The sequence below is a fragment of the Petromyzon marinus genome, chromosome 9 (assembly GCF_048934315.1).
Source record: "Petromyzon marinus isolate PM22_M1 ecotype Great Lakes invasive population chromosome 9, UKy_Petmar_22M1.pri1.0, whole genome shotgun sequence".
NCBI classification, from domain to species: domain Eukaryota; kingdom Metazoa; phylum Chordata; class Hyperoartia; order Petromyzontiformes; family Petromyzontidae; genus Petromyzon; species Petromyzon marinus.
The window spans coordinates 6,902,235-6,924,546 of NC_133675.1; the positions used below are offsets into that span (position 1 = coordinate 6,902,235).

The 22,312-nt window shown below is 41.1% G+C and overlaps 1 protein-coding gene across 8 annotated transcripts in view; it reads left to right on the forward strand.

The window, feature by feature from the left end:
• LOC116940626 (transcription factor COE3-like) overlaps nt 1-15,707 on the forward strand; it is a 98,840-nt gene extending 83,133 nt beyond the window's left edge. For 2 of the 8 annotated variants that reach the window (XM_032950698.2, XM_032950700.2), the window contains exons 12-15: nt 9,867-10,047; nt 10,579-10,764; nt 12,366-12,455; nt 14,206-15,707. In XM_032950698.2, coding sequence (XP_032806589.1) covers nt 9,867-10,047; nt 10,579-10,764; nt 12,366-12,455; nt 14,206-14,237 — 489 coding nt within the window. In that variant the 3' untranslated portion in view covers nt 14,238-15,707. Of the gene's footprint in view, nt 1-9,866; nt 10,048-10,578; nt 10,795-12,365 lie in introns of all 8 variants that reach the window. The other 6 variants (XM_032950697.2, XM_076065853.1, XM_032950694.2 and 3 more) reach the window with 4 other exon arrangements.
• Nucleotides 15,708-22,312: the final 6,605 nt, after the last annotated feature.

Genomic DNA, 22,312 nt, shown 5'->3' on the forward strand with positions numbered 1-22,312 from the left:
ACATATATTCTGCAAAGCGCTTTTACACTTGAATATAAGCAACATACTGCGATAACTATCTTCATTTTTGAGAAAGAACTGCTGCAGTATAATGTGCCTTGGCCAATAAATCGCAGCATCACTTTTTAAGACTTGAGATTATGGGAGATGAAGTCCAGTACTTTACATCAGCACAGAGGATGAAAGCAAGTGGCGGTGGCAGCTTCTAAATTTATCGTAATATCCTAATTTACATTTTAAAAAGTTAACGTCTCATCACACATCGGGGGAAGCACGTAGATAGCTCACTCTACTGTCGGAGCCATGTAAGAGAGCTGCACCATACCGCATTCATTATTAGTTTGCTAATCTGCCTCATGCTGACTCGCAAAACGGTTGGGACTACAAAGGCAGTGCGGCATCTTTTGAGAATCGATAAGCACGTGTTGTGATTATTGAAATGGCTCGGGGCCCTGGCGTGAGGGTATTGAGCCGGCAGCGGAACGCAAACGCAAATAACAGCGGCGACAACAGACGCCGAATGACCCCTGTGCGCCGGAACGCACGCACGAGGCACGCCGGGGCAGGCTGGCGGGAGCAAACGGTCGGATCAAACTTGATTCCGCGGGCCGCGTTCGCACGTCGTAAGGTGCGCTGCCTCCTTGCCCTTGTGTCAGTTTGGCTGCATTAGTGCTCCGGAGATTGATAGGTTCACGTGACGCCTCATCGATTTTTAAATCGATGCTGCCTGGGGGCTTTTATTTGTTTTAAAGGGGATCTCCGGGACGTATCATAAACATTCACGATAATTAAAGCACCCGGTGAGAAGCCTGCGTGGATACAGGAATTCTTAACGGCTAGGTTGTTTTGCGTTCAAAAACTGCGTGAAATCTGCAACATTTAGACCGCCACTTAATTGTAGTGATGTCAGTATCATACAAGTGGGGCCGAGGCTATATTTGTGGCTGGTTTATATTTGTGGAAGTGCTTAAAATATCAGAGATTACACGAATATTACATTGTACGTATTTCTTTGAAGCTACATTTCGTAAAATGTTTTAACATTTCTATTTTATAACATTTAATTCTTAAGATTTTGTACCACCAGATAGCATTACACAGACAGGCAGGGGGCTCCCGTTTGTTACCGATAAAAGCCCGAATGCTGTTAAACGAAGCGAATTTATATGAAGTTGCATTTTCAGAACACTACACGGCCTTGGCAACTTTAGAATATCCCACCGTCTTCCCCGCTATATTAAGATGCAGTGCATGGCGCGTAGATGTCTAGATGAAGGCAAGCCTCGCAGCCACTACAATCTGAGCTGCATATTTGGAAGCGAATTGGGCGAGCTTATAGAAACACAATTGTGGGCGGTAATGCAGCTGGGGATATTCGCGAGTGCTGCGGTGTTGTACCCGACGTATTTGGAACATGGAAATGTGGCTCGTAGTGATTTATCACTGTTAGGTGGAGCCCCGCAATCCGTCATTGTTAGAGCGGCTGTCGAGGACCGGCTGATCACAACTCCCCACTTAATTCACTGAACTCCCTTCCTATTTGGGGAGTGTGTTTGCATGCCTAGGCAAGCCTACATTGAGAGGTAATATCTACATTCAAAAGGTGGGGGGGGGGGGTGACCGGGCTGACGCGAGAGATCTAGAGGCAGAGGTGTGCTTGGCCCATTGTGTGCCATTGTGTGAGATCACGGGACATCCGTGGGCTTGGAGGTTCTATGCATGCAGCCCACGAGGCCATAACGACAGATAATGCTGCATACGCTATGCGCAACAGTGAGGTAGATAGGATATGGTTGTGCGTGCTTCTTTATTATTTATAATGTGTATCGCAAGCAGGGCTAAGATAGATTATTATTTTTTTTACGATTTACTTTTCTCCGTCTTATTCTCTTAAAATGCGCAAGGTTTTATTTGCTGAGAAAGTAAGTGCATTAATAAGCGAGTTAATTGATTTAAATGAATTATTCAGTTGTGCTTGATATTGATTGATTTGTATGAATAGTTAGGTCGTGTGTTGCAATTGCGGGTTGGAGATCGTGGCTATTTAGCTATGTATGTTGGTAAATAATGTACAGTGCACATCGGTTTATAAGTGTTTGTTAAATTCAGCGGCTGTTCGTGAGGCTTAGTAAGACAGGCAAGAGATAGCATTAATGTAAAGTTGTGGTTTTCATCCATTGGTGAAATTTAAGTTCTGCATCATAGATGTGTTGAGCGACATGTGAAAGTGGCCTGCAAATTTAACCTCTGCTGCTGTGGATGAACATCTTAACTAAAATACGGTTTCAACAGCGTCTTATCAACACGCAAAAAGAATGGATCCCGTATTATATTGTTGCTGTCATTAGTTCTGTTTTGGTACATCTCACATGGAGAGAAATTAGATCATGATAATCTTATTTTCCACGACTCACTTCCATACCAGTGAAAGTATACATCTCTTTTAGGGTTTGGCTCAATTCATAACATAAAAACCTACTGAAAAGGCCATAGGACAAGCAGAGAAAAAAAATCACCCACAATAGAGAAGGTGGATTTTGATTTAATAAATGGTAAAGGGGGGGAAATGAGGGTGCATTTGTTACATTTGAGAATGGCTTGCATGGGTTATGGGATGTAGGGGGTTTGAAGAAAGGCAGAGACAGGCAATGAGGAAAAGGGCAACGCAGCACAAACAGGGTCAGCGCGTCGGAAAAATGGGGCGGCAGCAGAAAGGGTGACGGGTTACGACCAGCGCAGCATGCTGGCTTACCCCAGCCATCCCGTGGCCTGCTCTGTCAACAGGCCAGGCCACTGATGGCAGCTCGGAGCGATGGACCCTTCCAGTCACTGGCCCGGCCCGTCGCAGTTGATAATATTATCATAATATTGATTTTTGCCACTCATCAATAATGCATGAGCTTTGACGGGCGGGCCGTCGTGACAGAAAGTCGATAAACGCCTTTCCGCGCTCGGAACGCCCGGGCGCGCTGATTGGTGCAGGTGGCCTAAACAGGCAGGTTTTAGGAGCAGGGGAAAAGTTAAGCTTGGGCTTTGGCTTTTTTTTTCAGTGCAAGATTATGGCTAGCGCTGTGCATCCATGCTCAATATGCCTAATTGGCAAATAGCTGCTGTCAGTAATTTGTTGCTGCGCTTGGAAGCATTTAAAGGGCACTGCCTTTTTTTTGCTACCAGCTGAGCCACAAGGCCCAGCTGAATGTGGCCAGAGGCAGAATTTTTCTCAAATTATGCCATGAAATTACAGGTGCATTTGCTAGTTGCTATGCATATATATTTTATGCTACCGTAGTAGAAGAACATTTCAAATTGAGAAGGAAAAAAATGTTGCTGATACCCTACTGTCATTTAAATGTAGTCATGTTATTGGATAAAGCTTGATGACATCATTAATTTTAATGACCTCATTAAAATACAGGCCTGTGTTTGGCTAAAACATCATTAAGACCTGTATATCACACATAATGAGTTTTGAAATGAACTTAGCACACATTTAAAAAATGATGTTTGTTGCTGACAAGCAGTCTTGAAGGGTAATACGTAGTTTATAAATAAATAATAATGACTTGCAGATTTGTTTCATTAATACAATGCACAACGATGATGATGGTGAAGATGACGATGAAGACATTTATGATAACAGAAATTCAAATGCAAAAGGATTTTCCCCTCCAATAAATTACAATATTCGTGCTCCTGCTCTCTCTCTCTCACTCTAATGTATCTCATGAAAGCTTGTTGTACCAGAATTTATGTGTACGTATTTCAGTAAACTGTGACTGCAGCCTATAAGCCTCCCTAATGAAGGCTTGTTTTAAGCATTTGTAGAGAAATTGACGGGGTCAACTGGGGACGAGAGAAGTGTGCAGAGAGAAGTGTGCAGCTAGGCTCGCGAGAGTCACCTGCGACTGGATTTTGCTGCCCCTGCCAACATTACGCGCTGTCCGCAGACAGCACTGACCACCTGCTTGACTGCCAGAGGACACTGCTGCCCATTGAGCTGACCGCCAGTTAATGTTTTGATAAGGGAATCTACTAACAAAAATTGTTGTCCTAATTGCCAATTAGTATAATGTTTCTTTGGGCAATTATGCTGCGCGTTGGGCCTTCAAGTTTGACACTCCGACAGGAAAGGGTCGTTCACGCACGTTTGGAGATGGTGATACACTGTACAAGCGTTTTGCTATTTCGTGGAATATACGTCCACAGTAGTGTCTTTGAATTAATTTAAATTAATTTTTATCCCCGCCCCCCCTAAGATGTTTGGTATTACATATTATATTAATTCATCCAGTTTTTAAAGATGTATTGCATATTATGATACCCACTGTAATGTGAGGGTATTGCGTATTAGTTGTTTGGCAAGGGTGTTTTTTTCTGAAGTGACCCAAAGCAACAGCGGTTAACAGATAAATCACTAAATATAAAACGTTGTTGTATTCTTTAAGTCATGCATCTACCCATCAGCCTACTGGCTTCCCAGATGAATGTTTAACAACACCATTTGTTAAAGCAGGCAAATTCCTGACTGGTGTTGACCTCCTGGGTTTCATTAGCAGAGTTTGACCTGTTAAGAATGTTGCTTTACATTGCCAGATATTATCGGCAGGACTGTTTATTTATTTAATAGGGGAAATGGGTTACAGAAGCATCAGTATTGTACTGCAGTTGCTGCGCCAACTATACAGTCTCTTAAGTGAGGGAGTTTTCATTAGTACAGTGAGCAAAATAAATAAACTATTTTTGGGAGGCCTTCAACCAGCAGTGGATTGATCATGGCTGATTATGACAATAAAGGATGATGGTCATGTAAAATATATTTACTGTATTGCATGCACTCATACCGCATTTTATTCGCTCGCCAGAGTTTTTATTATTATTATTTATCATATTGCAAAATATGTTTTCGTAACGCAACGTTGTGGCTCGTACAATACATGACAGCCTCGCACAATTTTGCCCAATTGGATGTATTAATGCAAGGCTAGTAGTGAACTGGAATCGTTTTCATCGTACCATGCAAATCTTTTACGATGCTGAGCTCCGTGTTAGTTTTTGGGATTAAAAGCAAATTTGTCCTGCTGTTTGGACCTGAAGAAGATAAAAATAACAATACTAAAAATAAAGCCAGACCACCTTTTTCCTGCTGTGCCTGGCAATGACACCCCTGAGTGCTTCTGCTCTGTGTATAAACTCTCTCAGCCAAACACAACATGCACCTTATTGTCTAGGCACGTATTGATAGTACGTATTAATATAACGTATCATGCACCTGCTAAATGTTGTGTTCATAAATTCGGCGAATTACTTTTTTAGAGTAAGAGGAATAATAATCCACGTACTGCATTCAATTACTTATGTTTATATTGTTGCGAATACATGCAGATTGGATAGAGTGGTGGTGCAGCAGTTAGCGCACCTATGAATCTTGCAAGTTTCCAGCCATCGATAACATTGGTGGCCGATATCTGAACTGATCCTGGTTGGTCCATTTTCACCAATCCCACTGACTGGTGTGGTAAAGTATGGTAAAAAGAAAATCTTGGCCTGGCCTAAAACCTTAATCCAGCAGTGAATTACAAAGGGCTGAAAAGTATATATATTATATATATAGATGCCAGCACAAATATGAACATGGAAATATACAGGTATGTATGTACATACACGTGGTGTATATACATATGCATATGTTACACATATACGATGACTTGATTAATAACCCACCCCGAGCTTAACAATACCTACTCCGATTCTAAAACGAGACAAATACGTTGCCATTAAATCACACACGATCGTTTTGTTATTGTGTGAATCCTTAAGGAAATTGCTTTTTTTTTCAGACATAATTGTTTGACATTGGTCAAATGAGTGCAGTGATTCACACACACATTATGAACTATATGAATCACTTAAGACGGACTCGCCAAGGTTAAGGAAAAAGGTAAAAATACATAAGCGTGTCAGACGCGCGTGTCTGTCTCCTCTTAACCTGCTTTGTCACACGCCGATTGTGGCTGACGTAAAAATCTGTACTGGTGCCTCAATTTGGTGGCGTAATTAGCCGGAAAGTGAGCCGCGCAGCGTTGTGCCGGTAATTGACGGAGTAATTACCGGATTAAGTCTGTGGGTACCGGGCTCTCGCTCATGGGGGCCGCCACGGTAAAAAAAAATAGGGGGGGGGTAGGAAAAAAAGAAAAACCCAGAGCAGATGGGCAATCCGTGGGTGCCAAATTAGCGTAGAGTTAGTAGGGGGCTGATAACCTCCTCGGGATAATTAATCCAAATAACGGCTTAAAAACTTTGGCAGAATGAGGCAAATGCTGATGTCATCGCCTCTTGTGAGGCAAAGGTTGCGGTAAACAAATGCTTTCGAATTTATAAAGCTCTATTTTGGAGACAAATTAATCCTCCGCGTATTGAGAGAGAAAAGTTAATAGTTCAGCGTTGTTAGGCTGCGTGTAGGTTGATCGTTGCGCTTTGTGATGCATTCATTTTTTTTTCAAGCGCGTTCTACGTACGGCGTACCAACGAAGCGTTTTACGTTTACTCCAAGTGCAGGACGTACTACAAAAATTATCGACGCCCAAACACATAAATTGCAAGAGTATACATTTTTTTAAAGCATTGATGGCAGACTACAAACATCTGGATATGGCCTTCATGAAGGGCCTCTTGCCTAATGGTACAGAATTTTTATGCAGCCAATTGCTGGCACATACTGTAATTTACTAGAATATCATTTTAAATCATATCTAATGAATACGTTAAATGCACAAGTGCTGTTTGGAATGGAAAATTCGAGTGGATTTTACATTGCTGCCTGCGAGTCCAGCTGCATGTTGAACTAAAGTTGCCCCTTCGTAAGATTTTTGAGGCGATAACTCCGTGGACAGTTTCGTCATTCGTGGGTTTGCACAGTTTATTTTACTTTACATCTTTTCCAAAGACGAATGCATCCGACCTGAGTTATCTCTTTACAGGCTCTACTTGTTTTGTTTATACCATTGAGTGTGAGCAGTGATAATGCAAGACCGATATTCTTTAAGAACTTAGTTTATTTGTAAAACGAATTAAGCAAATTCATGTGCGTACATTTTTTTTACAAATCCATTTGATGTTGAAAAATATCACTGACAAAAACAGAAATACTGTCGGGGGCTTTCTGGCTTGTGATGATGTTTTAAGAGCATTGAGCTAAAATCACTAAAGTCCGAGGTCTGAATCCAGGCACCCAGCTGAGATTAAAATGTTCTCCAGTATACCTCGATGATCGGGCCACAGACGATGATTGTACAAACAAGAAAAAACATAATTCAGACCTTTTCTTTTTACTTAATCTAACCTCTTCCAGCTCGAATGGCTTGCTTGGCAATAAGACTCAAATAAATTGCTCACTCAGCTGTGCAGCCGTTGAGCAGTCTACATCTGTGGTAACATAAATGCTTGAAGGACATGGGACAAAAGACCTGTGATGTCTTCTGGGTCGTGCCCCAATCTTCTGCTGTTGTCAGGAGTTGCAGAAACGGTCTCCTCCTCCCTACCTAAATTACAATAGCAAAATTGGCTTATATTATAAAAAGCAACACTTTAATACTAAATTTTGATTTAAAGCTTTCGTGACTGCAGGGATTCATATTCTTGGTTCTTTCGGTAAAGTCACGTATAAGGGAAACAATAAAATAATAAAACATTTAAAGCAATACAATTCTCACGTCGTTTCTTTTTTTCAAATTTTCTTGCTGTGGTTTTCACACCTGATGATGATTGCTTGTGTTGCAGTCGAAACGTCGTGAGAATTGTATTGTTTTATATTTTTATTATTTTATTGTTTCCCTTATACGTGCCTTTACCGAAAGAACCAAGAATACTTTAATACTATTTTAACTGTGTTTTGATAAGGCAGTTTATATTACAGCCTCTGGCCATTTTTACTATGCAATGGATGCAGCTCTCATTTAGTGCATATAAATATTAGTGACTAATCAATTGACTGATGTTTTCAATTAATTGGCACAAACAGCCGGGCAATTTATTCATTTGAACAGCTCATTAAACTGACCGGGTTTTAAAAAAAAAACCCTCTTTTTTCTCTCCACAGTTTCTTTTTCAGCAGCACGATGTGTTGCTTTTCCTTCTTAATTCTTCACAGGCCACCCCAAACAGTGTCCACCGACGGCTCATGTGGCTTTCACTCACGTAAACAATAACACGTGTGCACAGAGATGGCTCGCTCGCATGCCTGCACACCCAATGCGTATTTGTGAGTGCAACGTTTGCGGCTTTCCCACGATGAATATGTAGAATGCTGCGGGCTCGTTAAAAAATATATAATTTGTTGACATTGGAAAAAAAAGTTGTTGAAACGGCTCATTGCAAATACATGAAAAGTAATTTTAAGCTAAGTTTTTATTCATGTAAATGTTCATTTGAGTACATTGTTAATTCATGATGGATTGCTAAAATTTGTTTACTAATAAAATGTTAACATTTATTTATTTGAATTGGGATGTTCATTATATTTAAAGATGTTCTTACAAAACATCCATTCAGTGCAACCAACTGTAGAGTATTCTGATAATTATTTCCTCCCAAAGCTTTTGAAATACTAGTTTATATATATGTAAAAACACTGAAGCACAGAATAAAATGTATTTCAGTGTTCTTCTCGAACAAAGTGCCATTTGTAAGCCCCTTGATGAGGTGAAGGTTTTTTTGCAGGTGCATATAATTTGGGAGCGCTGAACACACCCAGCCAATATTAAAGTGTGAGACACTTGATGGAAAGCAGAGTGATAGGTATTCTGACCTCACTGTTCAATGAAATGTCTTTTGGGGGCGTGGGGGGGGGAGTGAGATAAAACACTAACCGAATTCAATTTAGGTAACTTTAGGTGCACAACGGCAGTTTTCTCTAATGGGAACCACTTGACCGGCAAGAGAAGGAATGGACCAGTTCGCTTATTTCTGTGTGGGTGGCAAAGTGGCACATCAAGCCAACCACAGCGTCCACTTGAATACAAAACATTTGGACGGTGAATGTATTTGCTGCTTGCAATTGAGTTGTCAAATTACTGCAATTTTCGTTGTTGATTGCTGTCATCAGTCCACGAGCAATTTCCAAAAAATAATAATTTTAACCAACTTTTACACTTAAGTATTACGTGGTTTCATAGAAAGTGGTAAAATGTGTGATTAGAATAAATACATCAATAAGTCTGTGTTTATATATATGCATGTGAGAGGATAACAAGGCTACATTTTGATGTTATTTTGCCAATACCAGTTACAATTAGTTTCCGAATATGGTCTGGACTACCCTTAGGTCAACTCAGCCGTAATTAAGTGTACTGTTCAGCTATATAACTACACTAAGCATTGAGGAGGCCATGGTGACCAGGTACTCTGTTTGCCACACTAACCCTTCCTGTGTAAGAGTGACTGTAATAGTCCCTCGTTGAGCACTGGCTCGTAGAGACCATTAAGTCATGGGATATTAGTGTCATCTATATTAAAGTAATTCAGAGCCCTTTTCAATTTGCCTCTGGATGAAGGGGGCTCCCCCCATGTTGTGTCTGCCATTACGGTTGTTTGATCATACTTCACCACGCTGGTCAGTGTGCGATGCTGAAGTGAGGGGTACGATGCAGCCAGAACCAGTTCACGTATCATTCACCACTCATGCTAGCTGTGGCCAGGAATCAAACTGAGTTAATCGGTTTATAACCTAATGCGCTTACCATTGCGCCACCATTCCACGTTTAAGAATTTATATCTGAACTTTAAATTTATTTTATTGCATTATTATTGAACATCTTTCCGCACAAGCTCAGCTACCTCCTTTAACTTTGATTGTCCTTTTCATTTCCCAGGAAATTATCCTGAAGCGAGCAGCCGACATCGCCGAGGCTCTGTACAGTGTTCCACGCAACCACAACCAGCTGCCGGCCATCAACAACTCCCCTCCCGGCCTCCCAGGCATGATGGGCATGAACTCCTTTGGAGGGCAGCTCGCCATCAGCGTGTCCGAGGCCTCCCAGGCCGCTGACCAGGGTAAGCCACTGTCCGTCCGCCTCCAGCCAGAATCACCACAGTTTAGGCATCCGTGTGACTCACGACGTTGGTTTTATCGGTTGTGCTGTACAGCTCTCTGATGTGTTTTTGGGTTGTGCCGCATTTTGTAAAGCATGACAGCTGACGTTTCACTCCACATGCTGGGAGCTTTTTAAGAACTCAATCCTGATGGACGAAGATTGACTGGGGGCTTCATTGGAAGGCCATGGTTACCGGAGGAGAGTGTATGAAGGGGAGGACAGTGAGATGACAGGGGAGAGGTAGAAGAGCATGTGGAAAGTATTAGAGTGAGATCAGAGGGGAGAGGTAGGAGAGTGTGCAGAGGGGAGTAGAATGAGATGGGAAGTCAAGAGTGTGAATTGAAGGGAGTAGAGTGAGATGAGAGGGGGGAGAGAGGTAGTCAGCAGCGAATCTGTGGAAGATTTTCAGGGAGGCGAGTGGGCGATTTAGAACAATGAATGCACGGTACATTACGTGATAATCATCGCTCCATCTGTGTGCCCGTTGCAGGGTACACGCGCAACAGCAGCAGCGTCTCGCCGCACGGCTACGTGCCGAGCAGCACCCCGCAGCAGTCGCATTACTCGTCGGTGAGCAGCAGCATGAACGGCTACGGGGTGAGCGGGGGCATGGGAGGCCTGGGCATGGGGGCGTCGCCCGGCTACCTGACCAGCTCCGGCGGCTCTCCCTACGGCAGTACGTGTCCTGCGCCCCTCTTTTCATCGGGTCTGTTTTCCGCTTTATTCGCACCTCACGCGCATGACATGGGCAAAAATGTAGATGCGTGCAGTGATTCCTAGATACACCTGGAACATTGACCAGCGCAGAGGGTTTGACCACAACTGATGGCGAGGTTTTTTTTTTTTAAATCGAGATGATAATTCCTCGGGCGTGTCCATTTTCCAAATAGAAATATCCCTCGAAACAATTACTGTTGATTGAATTTGTGAATGCCAGTTTGAACGTCATAACATTATCGAGATTTTAAATGTAACTTGCCTCAGTGATATGATAGAAATCTTTTGGAGCCAAGCCAAATTTGTGAAGATTATTTAAATACGTAACAAATGAGTGCAGCAATAACATTTTTTTTTAAACATTATCCAAGAACCAATTGAATACTCTGCATCTCACCAATTGGTTCTTGTTAAATAATGGTGAAAGCCTCGATTTATGTGCAAGCAACTGATCAGTAGTATCCTTTTTCGCAACTTGTACTCAAGCTGGATGCCTTGACCATGTTTAATGGCATGACCACTAAATTATCTCCTTTCTGAGCAGTTTATAACAGTTAAATCCGGTCTCCCTGGTGATCCGTGCAGGGGTCTCGTGTCTGCAAAATATATAATGCTGTATTTATAAATGTAATCAGCTACATTGTCATTGTTAGTCACTACATCCACACTTTAGAATTGCAGCAGAATATATATCCCTTCTCATACTTAATCTTAGTTAACATTTCTTTAAAACAACGTGCGTGCACCTGGAAATTAAATACAGCACAACATTGCATATCTGACCATCACCCGCTATTTCCAATTAACCATCCACGCCCAGTGCAGAATGTGTGCTTGCCATGACTGTCATATTGTGTAGATGTACATAAATATGACCCTTTACAGAGGAATTTATTCTTAATTTTGCTTATATTTGCTCTTGCGGTGAAGCATTTGTCATGTCGAAACATTCATTAATAATACTCGGCAATGGTTTGGGCAATGGTCATAGCACATTGGGGCCATTGAAGAAGGTCAATTGCCCAAAAAGTCACCTATTATATATTTTTATTTTAAGGACACAGTGTTGTTATTGACAAATGTGTTGAGTTTTTTTCGTCAATTGTGCTTGTGCCCAGCTGCCAACGCAGCAGCATCACCAAATAATTTGTTCGATGTGTAAACCAGTTTGCACTATATTTAACCAGAATACAACGTGTGCATGGTGTAGCAGTCATTTTCTATCGACGTTCACATATCCGATATTTTTACACGTCCGCCTTAATACCTCAGTCCCCAGCGAGTAGGATATGCGACATTGTACTGCCCATGCACTATCAGTTACGATCTCCAGTAAAAAAAAACATTCATATCCATTGCCCAAATAAAGCACACACCACAATTCTTCCTACCCCCCCAGTTTGCCTTTGTTTTGCATTGAGCAGCACCAAATAAGCGCCGAATAGCACCGATAGCGAGACTCCGGTACTCGGCCGCCATAAGTGCTGCTGCAGGGTCTAAGCAAAGCATAGCTGGGCTGACTGACCACCTGCGCATGTGCTTCCTTGTGCTTACAAACAGTGAAACAGAAGAGTGCATTCGCCCCAGTGGTCCGGCCGCAGACCTCCCCTCCCCCGACCTGCACCAGTGCCAACGCCAACGGTCTGCAAGGTGTGCTGTACTATCAGAACAAGCTGAAGAGCGATTACAACTGCTCTGCCGCTGTCTTTAACCACTCGACGAATTGACAATGCCTCCATGGCAACCGCAGTGTAACAAAAAACAAATTCTCGTGCGCAAAAAATTGTGACCCACCCCAAAAGACTGAGAGAATTTCGCTGTCGGGGGGGGGGGGGGAATAACAAAAAAATACGCACAGGCAACTTACCGAACACTTAGCGTACGACTGCCCTGTGTACCGTGCACACTGGACGGGTCTCTCCTTGCTCTTCTGCACAACTGCATTTCATCAAAATCGAGCACTCTTTGGCATACATCATAATTATGATGAATTACAAGATAATGACATTTTATGTTTCTTCTGATGCCCGTACGGTCTCCGTTTTCTAACTTCGAGAGGATCACTTGCCATTTTTTTCTGCATTAAAAAACGTTACTTGATGTAAAATGTGTACAATATTTCGCGAAATATTTAAAAGAAAAATAGTGGTTGGATTACCAGCATGGACGTGTAGCCAAACGTTTCAATCATGCTGATTGGTTGGGAATTATTTTACATGTGAAGGTATGACCATTTACATGTTGTTATTTTTTTAATTATATTTATTTATTTTCATTTCATCAACCTGAAATAAATTTCTGAAAATTTGTTTTGGAACAAGCGTCACATTAGTAGAATTTTAAAATAATTATATACATAAACATGACTCATTAAGTGAATGAAAATAATTTAAACTGAAGTATATTTCTTTTTGTCGGTGCACCACGTAAGTGTAAATTGCAATGTCTGAAACTCTAGATGTCCTCCTCGACGCAACTCGTCAAGTGTAGATTAATTAGCAAACGAATCCGGCCTCTTTTTCAAATACCAGCTTCAGAGTAGCAAAGTTGTAAATATGTTGGGGTATTTTTTACTTGTTAAATGTTAAACTCTTTTTTTTTGCTAAAATATTTTACTCTGCGTTGGATACATCATTTTTCATTTGCGCTAGCAATGCTTTCCCATGAGTAACAGAACAAGAAACAGTTTTAAGCACGTCGGCCTAATACGTTGCCATTAGGGCTTATTGGGAGGAATTTGAGAGGTGCCTGTTCGTTAAAAGCTAGGCAATCTCGCCTTGTCAGATGGCGATGTTTTGTCTCAGTCGACGCAAGACCTAACGGGCTCAGTCGTGTTTTGTCTAATGGAGTAACTGTGCTTGCTCTCCTGGGAGGCCGAAAATACAAGTGCATCTACTGCTGTCAAGATGGCCCAGAAATGAAACCCGCTACACTCTATCTATAATATATGTAGCAACAATAAGTTTTATTTCGTATGCAAACAAGCATCTTATATATTTTTTTGTTGCCTTGATAAATTTATATTCTGTAAGTGCACTTTTCAAACATTGGTAGGATTTTATCTGTCAAATTTTCGATGTGATGTGTTTTCTGCATTTGGAAAGAAAAATGTGAAATTTCCCAAACAGAAGTTTGTCGTCTGTTTTCCGATGTATTCTAGAGTTGCGTAAAGTCAGTCATTTACATGTAAAAGAAAATGCAACCGTGTGATTCTCTGGGTGTGATTCTATATAAACGAGTCACCTGTATATTTTGTGTTATTGAAATGTGGTGATTTAAATGTGTAAATATTACGCAAATGTTTTAGTAGATCTTAATTGATTAAGTACCCTCGTAAATGTTATAGTTCTATTAAAATATTGTACACAAGCCTGATTTATCTCTTTCACATTTTTTACAGTCATGTCTGGACTGGTGGTCCCTCCCATGTGATCTGAATATCAACCAATCAGCGCCAAGCCATGACACTGTAGATGGCTGGCCTTACACGAAGGACTAGAGTCAAGTCACCACACTTCAATTCAGGCTGAATGCAAGAAAGGAAACAAAATACTGAAAATACAACCATGCTAAAAATCAAATTTTACAATTTTGGCATTACTGGCAAAAAAGCATCAGAGCTGAGGACTGTTTACTTCACCTGATGATTGCTTCAACGGTGGCCTAATGAACATGAAATCTGTTTTGGGAAACCGATATTCAAAAGACTTTGTACGAAAACAAAAAAAAGTGGTACTTTGGAGCTAGAGTTGAATGTGAATTCTTAGATTATTGTTTATCACGGTGTTTTTGGGTTGAGATTGACCTTTTTCAGCCAGAGTTGTGTACGAACCACGAATGTGTAAATCTTTAGTTTGTGATCAGGGCTAGGGCTGTTGGGTGAGGGGTGGGGGGGGCAGGGGGGGGGATGTAAGTTAACTTTGGTGAAGAGACACGATATATAAAGTTTCGTTTACAAAAAAACTTCCATATTAAAAAAAATGAAATAAAAAGTGAATAAAACAGAGCTTCCTGTGAAACAAAACAAAGAATGGAATACGAAGTTTGTAGTGCTGTACAGAATTGGTACTGTATTATGTAAGTATATGATACCTGTAACTTTGTGACGTATCGCTTAAAAAAATCCCACATGTATGCTGTCCTTAGAGCTTTGGAAAACATTCCGTAGTGTGTTTATACGTAGTCATGATTAGTGTAGACTCTATTGTGGTTTCACCAACACTATTTATATTAAAGGTTGATGTCTTGACACAGATTTTTTTAGAAATAATAACTGGTAAGTCACTTTTAAAAGAAAAAAAATGAAGTGTTCAATGTTGAAAAAACTTTCATGGACCATTTTTTTATTGCTTGTAAATGCATTTATATATATTGTAATTATTTTTGCCATTGGTTTATTTGTGTCTTGTAAATGGCACGGCTTTATGCAGGAACTTTGTTTTTTATATTAAGTGCTACAATGTGAGCACTGCAAACCTTTAAATGTGTTTTTATTAATTATTATTATATTATTTCACTTTTTTTAATGCTTCAATTTGTTGCTTAACCAAACCAGTGTTTATTTTTTATATATTTTTGTATAAGTTATCTGCCAAAAAAGCCTTTTAATTTTTTTTGTTTGGTTTTGTACGAGCGCATTTTTGCGTGTTTTCTTCTGTTTGAAGCTATGGTACTTTGCAGGTAAAGTTGCTTCATTTCCGTCATAGCCATTTCAAATGTTTGAAGCCAGGCATCACCTGTGTTGATGACGTTGTTCATGAGACATATCTGCTTATTAAACAAAACTGCCTGTAATTCCGATGAGATGCACCTACTACTTTCATACATTTCTCTTTAATGAAACAGATTTAAACGTGTTTTAGAAATGTTCAATTAAATGGTTGAATTAAAAAATATATATTAGTCCTTTGCCTGTGTTCACTTAATATGGTTTGAGCCCTTCTGTGGAAGGACGATTCACTTTTTAGAGTTTAGACAAAAAAAGGATATACAAAATGCGTGGTGAATATATATTTATTTTGTGAAAACGACGTGATGGTGTCACTTTGGCCACAGATTCAATCCAATGTCCTTAGATTAAGATCAGTGCAGCAATTGCATCAAAGACATCAAAGATCTTCCATCCCCGAGCCCTTGGTTCTGAATGAACTCGATCGATGCGCAACAAATCACAGGTTTTGTTTTTATTTGAGGACCTATATCTTTACGACATCACTCGGGCGATCCATACTGCATCAAGCTGGGCACGATAATGAAATGATGACGGTGCAATGGCGCGATCATACATCGCATCCCAAAGCGGGGTCGGCTGGCTAAGTGGGGACCTCATTTTAAAAAGTCAATTTTCTCACTGGGTCAATAGCCTGCAATGGCCCCGATTCGATAGGGATAGGGACAGTGTGGGCATCGATAGCTTTCCCAGCGTCTCCATTGTGCCGCTTGATTAGCTTTTTAATGATTATTCAGAGAGGTTATCAAGGTCTTCCGAGGGCTGAGTGTAGGGCTGATAGCCCATCTGTAAATTAGCAAGTACCGGCAGATGTTTTTTTGTTTCGTCATTTTCATTAATAATGTAAAAATAAGAGCTGTGTGATGTCCACATAATTTAGAGCGATTATAGGCATTCATGCTTTTATATCTATATATCTATAACATGACGTTACCTGCAACATTGAGGGAGATGTTAATCTTTACCCCTAATATCTGTAAGAGCACAGCAATACAAAAGAATATCCTAATGCTACATTTAACATGTCGTGTCAGTTGGGCTCCTATAAAAGCCTCGAGCAGTATGCCTGGCTATAGTACTCTGTAGAGAGCAAGAATAAATGCTTCGCAACAAGTCCTGCTTCTCTGATGAAGCTGTATGAGGGACCATGGCGTTATGACGGAGGAGCTCTATTAACGGTAATGTTCCATGAAACACTGCCTCCATTACGTTCTTCATCATGTCGTGATCATGTTTCACTGCAGAGGAGCTAACCCAGCATGTACACAAGTTGGTAATCCTAAAGGTCGTGTGGAGGCCAAGTGGGTTTTGATGGATTTTTTTTGCCACATATTGACATCTGTGAAAGATAGTTGGATATTGATGAAACAGTGACCTTTTCCAGAGATGGGCCGTTGGTGAGTTTGAAGGACTGACTTTACAAAGTGTAGATTTTCTCCCCCATGACTTAAACGATGGAAGCACTTTCCACCACTGTAATCTCAAAATCAAACCCCTACAAAGCCTTTTAACACGGTGCAAGCGGCTAGATATTTTAATTGTGGATAATACAAATTTTAAGGAATTTTTAGGGTGAATAGCAGTGGCAAAGCGCTTAGCACACTCCATTATAAACCCAGCGACCCGAGTTTGATTCCCAGTCACAGTCAACATCAGTAGTGAGTGTTATCTGAACAAATTCTGTGCCCTGAACCGAGTGACCTGAGTTGGTTTCCCTCCCTTGCCAAAAATATGTGGCGAAATATACCAGAACCCCCTTTATAAACCTGCACTGACCAGTGCAGTGAAGTATTGTCTAACATCGACGCATGATAGACATGGTATTGGATTGACAAGGCACTGCAAATGTTTTTGAAGAAATTCTAATTAAAAAAAAGCATTTGCTTAGAACTCGTAAATAAGTATTTATTGATTTAAAGCTTTCGTGACTGCAAGTATTTATTGGTTGCCATGAAGTGGGAAATCCCAGATATAAACTATAACGCCATTTCTATTTTGCCTGATTATTACCCCACATCAGGTTACTCAAAGAACACAATTTACATACCTTTAATAATGTACATTCCCACGCGAATAGATATAAATGTGGGTTGATAGCCACTTTAATGTATCTAATGCCATTTGAGGTGCAATTTAAATATTTGTCTGCTACTATTTTCCCGCTGTTGCTAAATAATGAAGGATGCTCAAGTTATTAAGAGTGGTGTTGTGGCAAGAGCTCTTAATCTCTCCCAACCATCTCCAGTTAAGAGTAACATATAAAATCAAAGGGTAAAGGTGCAGCCCTACAATTTCTTGTTCGTGCCACTGCTGGCGGAAGACCTTTAGAGAGGCTCTCAAGAGAGTATTTTGGCCTACTATTCTATGCTGACCAAACATCTTGTAAGTGGCGGGAGTAGCCACACTTTACGCCACCACGTGCGGTTTATCCATTGATGCTGCTGGGTTGACAGGAGGTGGACGGGGGGAGAGTTTAAGAGACTTGCCCATTGTTTCAATTTCTAAGGGATTGAACCGGTGACCTCTGGATTGCAAGTCCGGTGCGCTAACTGTAATACCACGGCAGTTTGTCTAAAATATGACGCAATAAATTACAATATGGCAAAGCACAATATTTAGTTGCAATAACTCTGCATATCGCACATCTTCATGCGTACACTTCAACATGAACAAGTATTTCACGTTTATAAAATGTTACGTCGTTCCACTTATTTGGCGATGAGCCTGTATTGCATTTCATAAAAGACTTCCGAGGCTGATTCAGCCTTCCAGAAGGAAATTAAAAGTATTTACTCAAACGGTATCCACTCTCAGCACCCAACATCATGCCACAGCACTGAACTCACTGAACCCATGCGACTACACAAGTTCCATGCCAAGACGAACCAGAAGGTCCAATGCCTCGCATAAGCCCTGTGCAACCACAAAATTATCCAAACTGAATATATCACACACACATTGGCTGGCAAACCCACACAATCAATGGGTATCATATTTGCAGTGTTGTTTCTTATCGCGATTAACTTACTTTCGCCAATGAGGTTTTGCGTATATCTGTATGAATCACACAATGTGCTGTTTATACGCACTGGACGTGTTTATGGGGGTTAGGCTTTTTGTAATCATAATTATTCTGTAAGGTATTTTTTTTAATGTAGAAGGGACAATACTACACGTACACCAGGACTGAATCTCCATAACGTATTTTTGTTTGCAATTCCTAGATATATTTTCATACGTCTAGTTTTTGACTGAAATGGCATTAAGTGCACGTTTATGGGTGCTTGCGGTGTTAACAGTCATATATATTAAAATAACCTAGGGATTGAAATAAAATAAACGTCTCTTGAAGTTTCTGGTGAATGGCTTTGATCATAACTAATGGGTGCTGATGAAGACCAATAAGCATGCATGTAGAACATTTGTGTCTTATTTCAATGCAATTTTAATTCCCTTGCACTTGTTTCAAACAGTAATTACTCAAACATTTTTAAAACGTACAGTGTGTAAGGGCTGCTGTAAAAATAAACACGGCAAAATGTTACGTCGGGAATTTCTTTTTCTTCTTAATTATAAATATTTTTATTTCAAAATCTTTACACAACGCCACTAAACGCAGCACAACCCATCGCGGTATAAAACCGCAGCCGAAGTTGGATAAACTGAAACATTTTGCCACCGGTCTCGCCTACAGACGCGAAAGTATGAGGGGCATTTTTAGTGCGACCACCCTCGATTTAAATGGCAATGACAGTGCCAAGGAGGATAACTTGCAGGACTAGAAACGTGAACAGTGTTTTAAATGGAAAGTCGTGTTTAGTTTGACACAGACAGTACAGATGGAGTAGATATTTATGTATGGCATCATGCCATGTTCTCCGTCGCTCTGGCTTGGCTCACCAGATGCTGCGGCGGGCGGCAAGTCATAATCCGTTTCCACGCCCATGTAAAATGCACATAGGTCCCCGTTTTAATGTTTGTATATTGTGGGGAATCTTTTTTTTACATGGAAATAAATTCTATAACACTCTAAATGCTTTTCCATCACTGTAATTAACAAATATTACCATTGAACTCAAATATAAGATATACCATATATTGTTTTACATTTTAAAACCCAGCATAGTTATAAATATCATCCCAAAACATTAATCGTCATCAGCCATGATCAATCCACTGCTGTCCAAAACATGACCTTAAATACTCTTTGGAATATCCGGCATATACGGCAGTTTTGACATTCACTGCGGTAACACGTTCTCAGACTGCTTTGACACCATGGACAGGTCTCCAGCCTTCTGTCCTCCTCTCCCGAGATTTTTGTTCACGGTGGTGTCGCGCACTCTCTGCTGCCCTCTCTCAGCGAGTCTCTGCGTGTACACGTCATGGTGCAGCTTTCCCCCCTGGGCTCAAACTCACAACTGATCGGGCATTGCGACGATCTTCAGCGTTGGGCCTTACTAACCTCTGCGGCTTACACCGATTTGCAAGCTGGTCGTTCATAGGAGATTATTGCAGAGGCATTAACGTGACAATCTGTTGTGCAGAATGAAAAGGCCATAAGCAATACTTGGATTGTGCAACTGTTCTAAGCAACTGGAACTCAACAGGAGCCGAGAACCAGTGTTCTGTGTGGTGCAGCACAGCGAGCATGAACAAGAGGACATTTCAGCAACTACAAGGCATGATAATTGATCAGCCTAGATGATACGTTAACTCAATAAACCCCTGTTCCTTGCAGCTCCGCTTCCAATAAATCAATCGGTAATTGTGAGCACATTACATACGGGTGCATGCTTACTTTAACACGTATATACAGGTATAGGATGTGCATAGAGCCATTAAAGAGGAAACCCACGTATTTAATGTGTTTACTATTCATGCTTGCTGTGTATTTACCATGTTGGTGTAATTCAACAATTCAGAATGCATTACATATGGAACAAAAACCTTAAGTGGGTATTTTTAAATCTCGTAATTTCAGAACTGTTATTTTGTTAACAAAACGCTTGACCCCCCCCTCCTACTCGCCTCCCTCTACCAATTTTTTTTTACCATTTCTACGCCATTTAATTTTACAATTCTATAAAAAAAATTATATCAAGTTATAAGTTTCATGTTTCACTTCCAAGTGTCTGTTTTGGAATTGATTGCCACCCACGATTCCCAGATTCCAGCTCAGGCCACCCGCACTCCTGCCCCCGCGTCTCGGACTCCAGCCCAGAGATCCTGGAACTCTGCCTGGACCTTCCTTCCGGCCTGCCACCCGTACCTTCTGGACTCGTGCCGTGGCCGCAAGGACTCGCTGACTTCCTGTCGACACGACAAGCCTTGACACCAAGCCATATCCCACCCAGAGCTCAAGCTAGTAATTTTGGCGCCCGGGGCAAGGTGCCATCCTCACACTCTTCCACCCCTCCTGCTACCGTGGCACTGGCGAAGCCCCCCAAATATTGGCGCTACCAACCACCACTGCTTGCTTCGTATCTAACGATTCGGCGACACAAACGGGCGGTGCCGCCCCACCCACCCACCCTGTCCTTGCCACGGCACTGGTCTCACAACCTCTTTTCAAATAACCTCCCTCCTTTAGTTTAGAAACGATTTTCCTAAAGATCCTCCTCATGGGTCTGTAAGTCATGAACAGAATCGCTAACATTTCACACACACACACGCACGCAAGAGTCAAAGCCCATGCTACAGGCATTTTGGCAGTACCAGGGACCAGCTGCCAGGCTCTAGATGTCATTGCCCATATCCTGCACCCACTGGTCCTACACACTTTCATACAAAGTTCCCATTTCAGAACAAAGCACTCACAACACAGACAAGGCTTTCACAGTTGGTTTGATTCTCGCTAAAGAGCAAGCCTCATCTGTTGCCAGTCAGCCATATGGTATCAATCTCTGCGTATTGTTGGCAGTTTGAGTGAAGCATAACTCAGAACTAACACAAGCAGCATGTTGGCATTTAGGCATGTAATCCTTGTTAATGGAGCGTAGGTCACCTGATCGGGCCTATTCTGACTCTCCCAATAGTTTGGGTCACTTGATTTTGAAATCTGGACACTGGGTTCACGAGGGTTAGCATTGAAATGCCAAACAACGTTAAATGTAAATCTTCTCTCAAGAAATGCCCTGTATATATGCGGTGTCGATGGGCGCACATCTGAAGGTAATGAGCCTACATCACATAACCCCTTAATTCTTAATGAAGTTGAGGTCAAGTGATCAAGCAATCACTCTCTGAGAAAAAAGAAGGTGCAATAAAGGGCAAGGGTCTGGCTACAGCTAGCTATTGCAAATTGCCTCACTGAGTCCCTATGTAAATTCTCATTACCACACGCTTACATTAATGCACATGAAATACAACAGTGTGCGTTATATTATTATCCAGTGCCAGCAATTTACCTCACAATTAACGCTGCACGGCATTGCACGCTGTGACAGTTTGGACACAGTTATTTTACGAGGTACAATTCGTAATTAGCCATACGTTTTAATAACGCTCGTGGTAAACCGCCAATTTGTGAATGCCCGTTCACATGACTTTAAACAGTACCTGACATAACAAAACATATCTAAGAGTCGGCTAACCAACTTTTATTTAACTAATCCTCATAATACATCCTGGGGAAATTAATGAATGCGAACAAATTGATCTACAATGTTTAACTTGCCTGAAATGGAGACTGAGGCATTTGTTTTAGGACTGACGAAAACATTCCCCTTCGTGTTAAAAGGTACTGTCGATAACATACAACTTTTCAAACATTGTG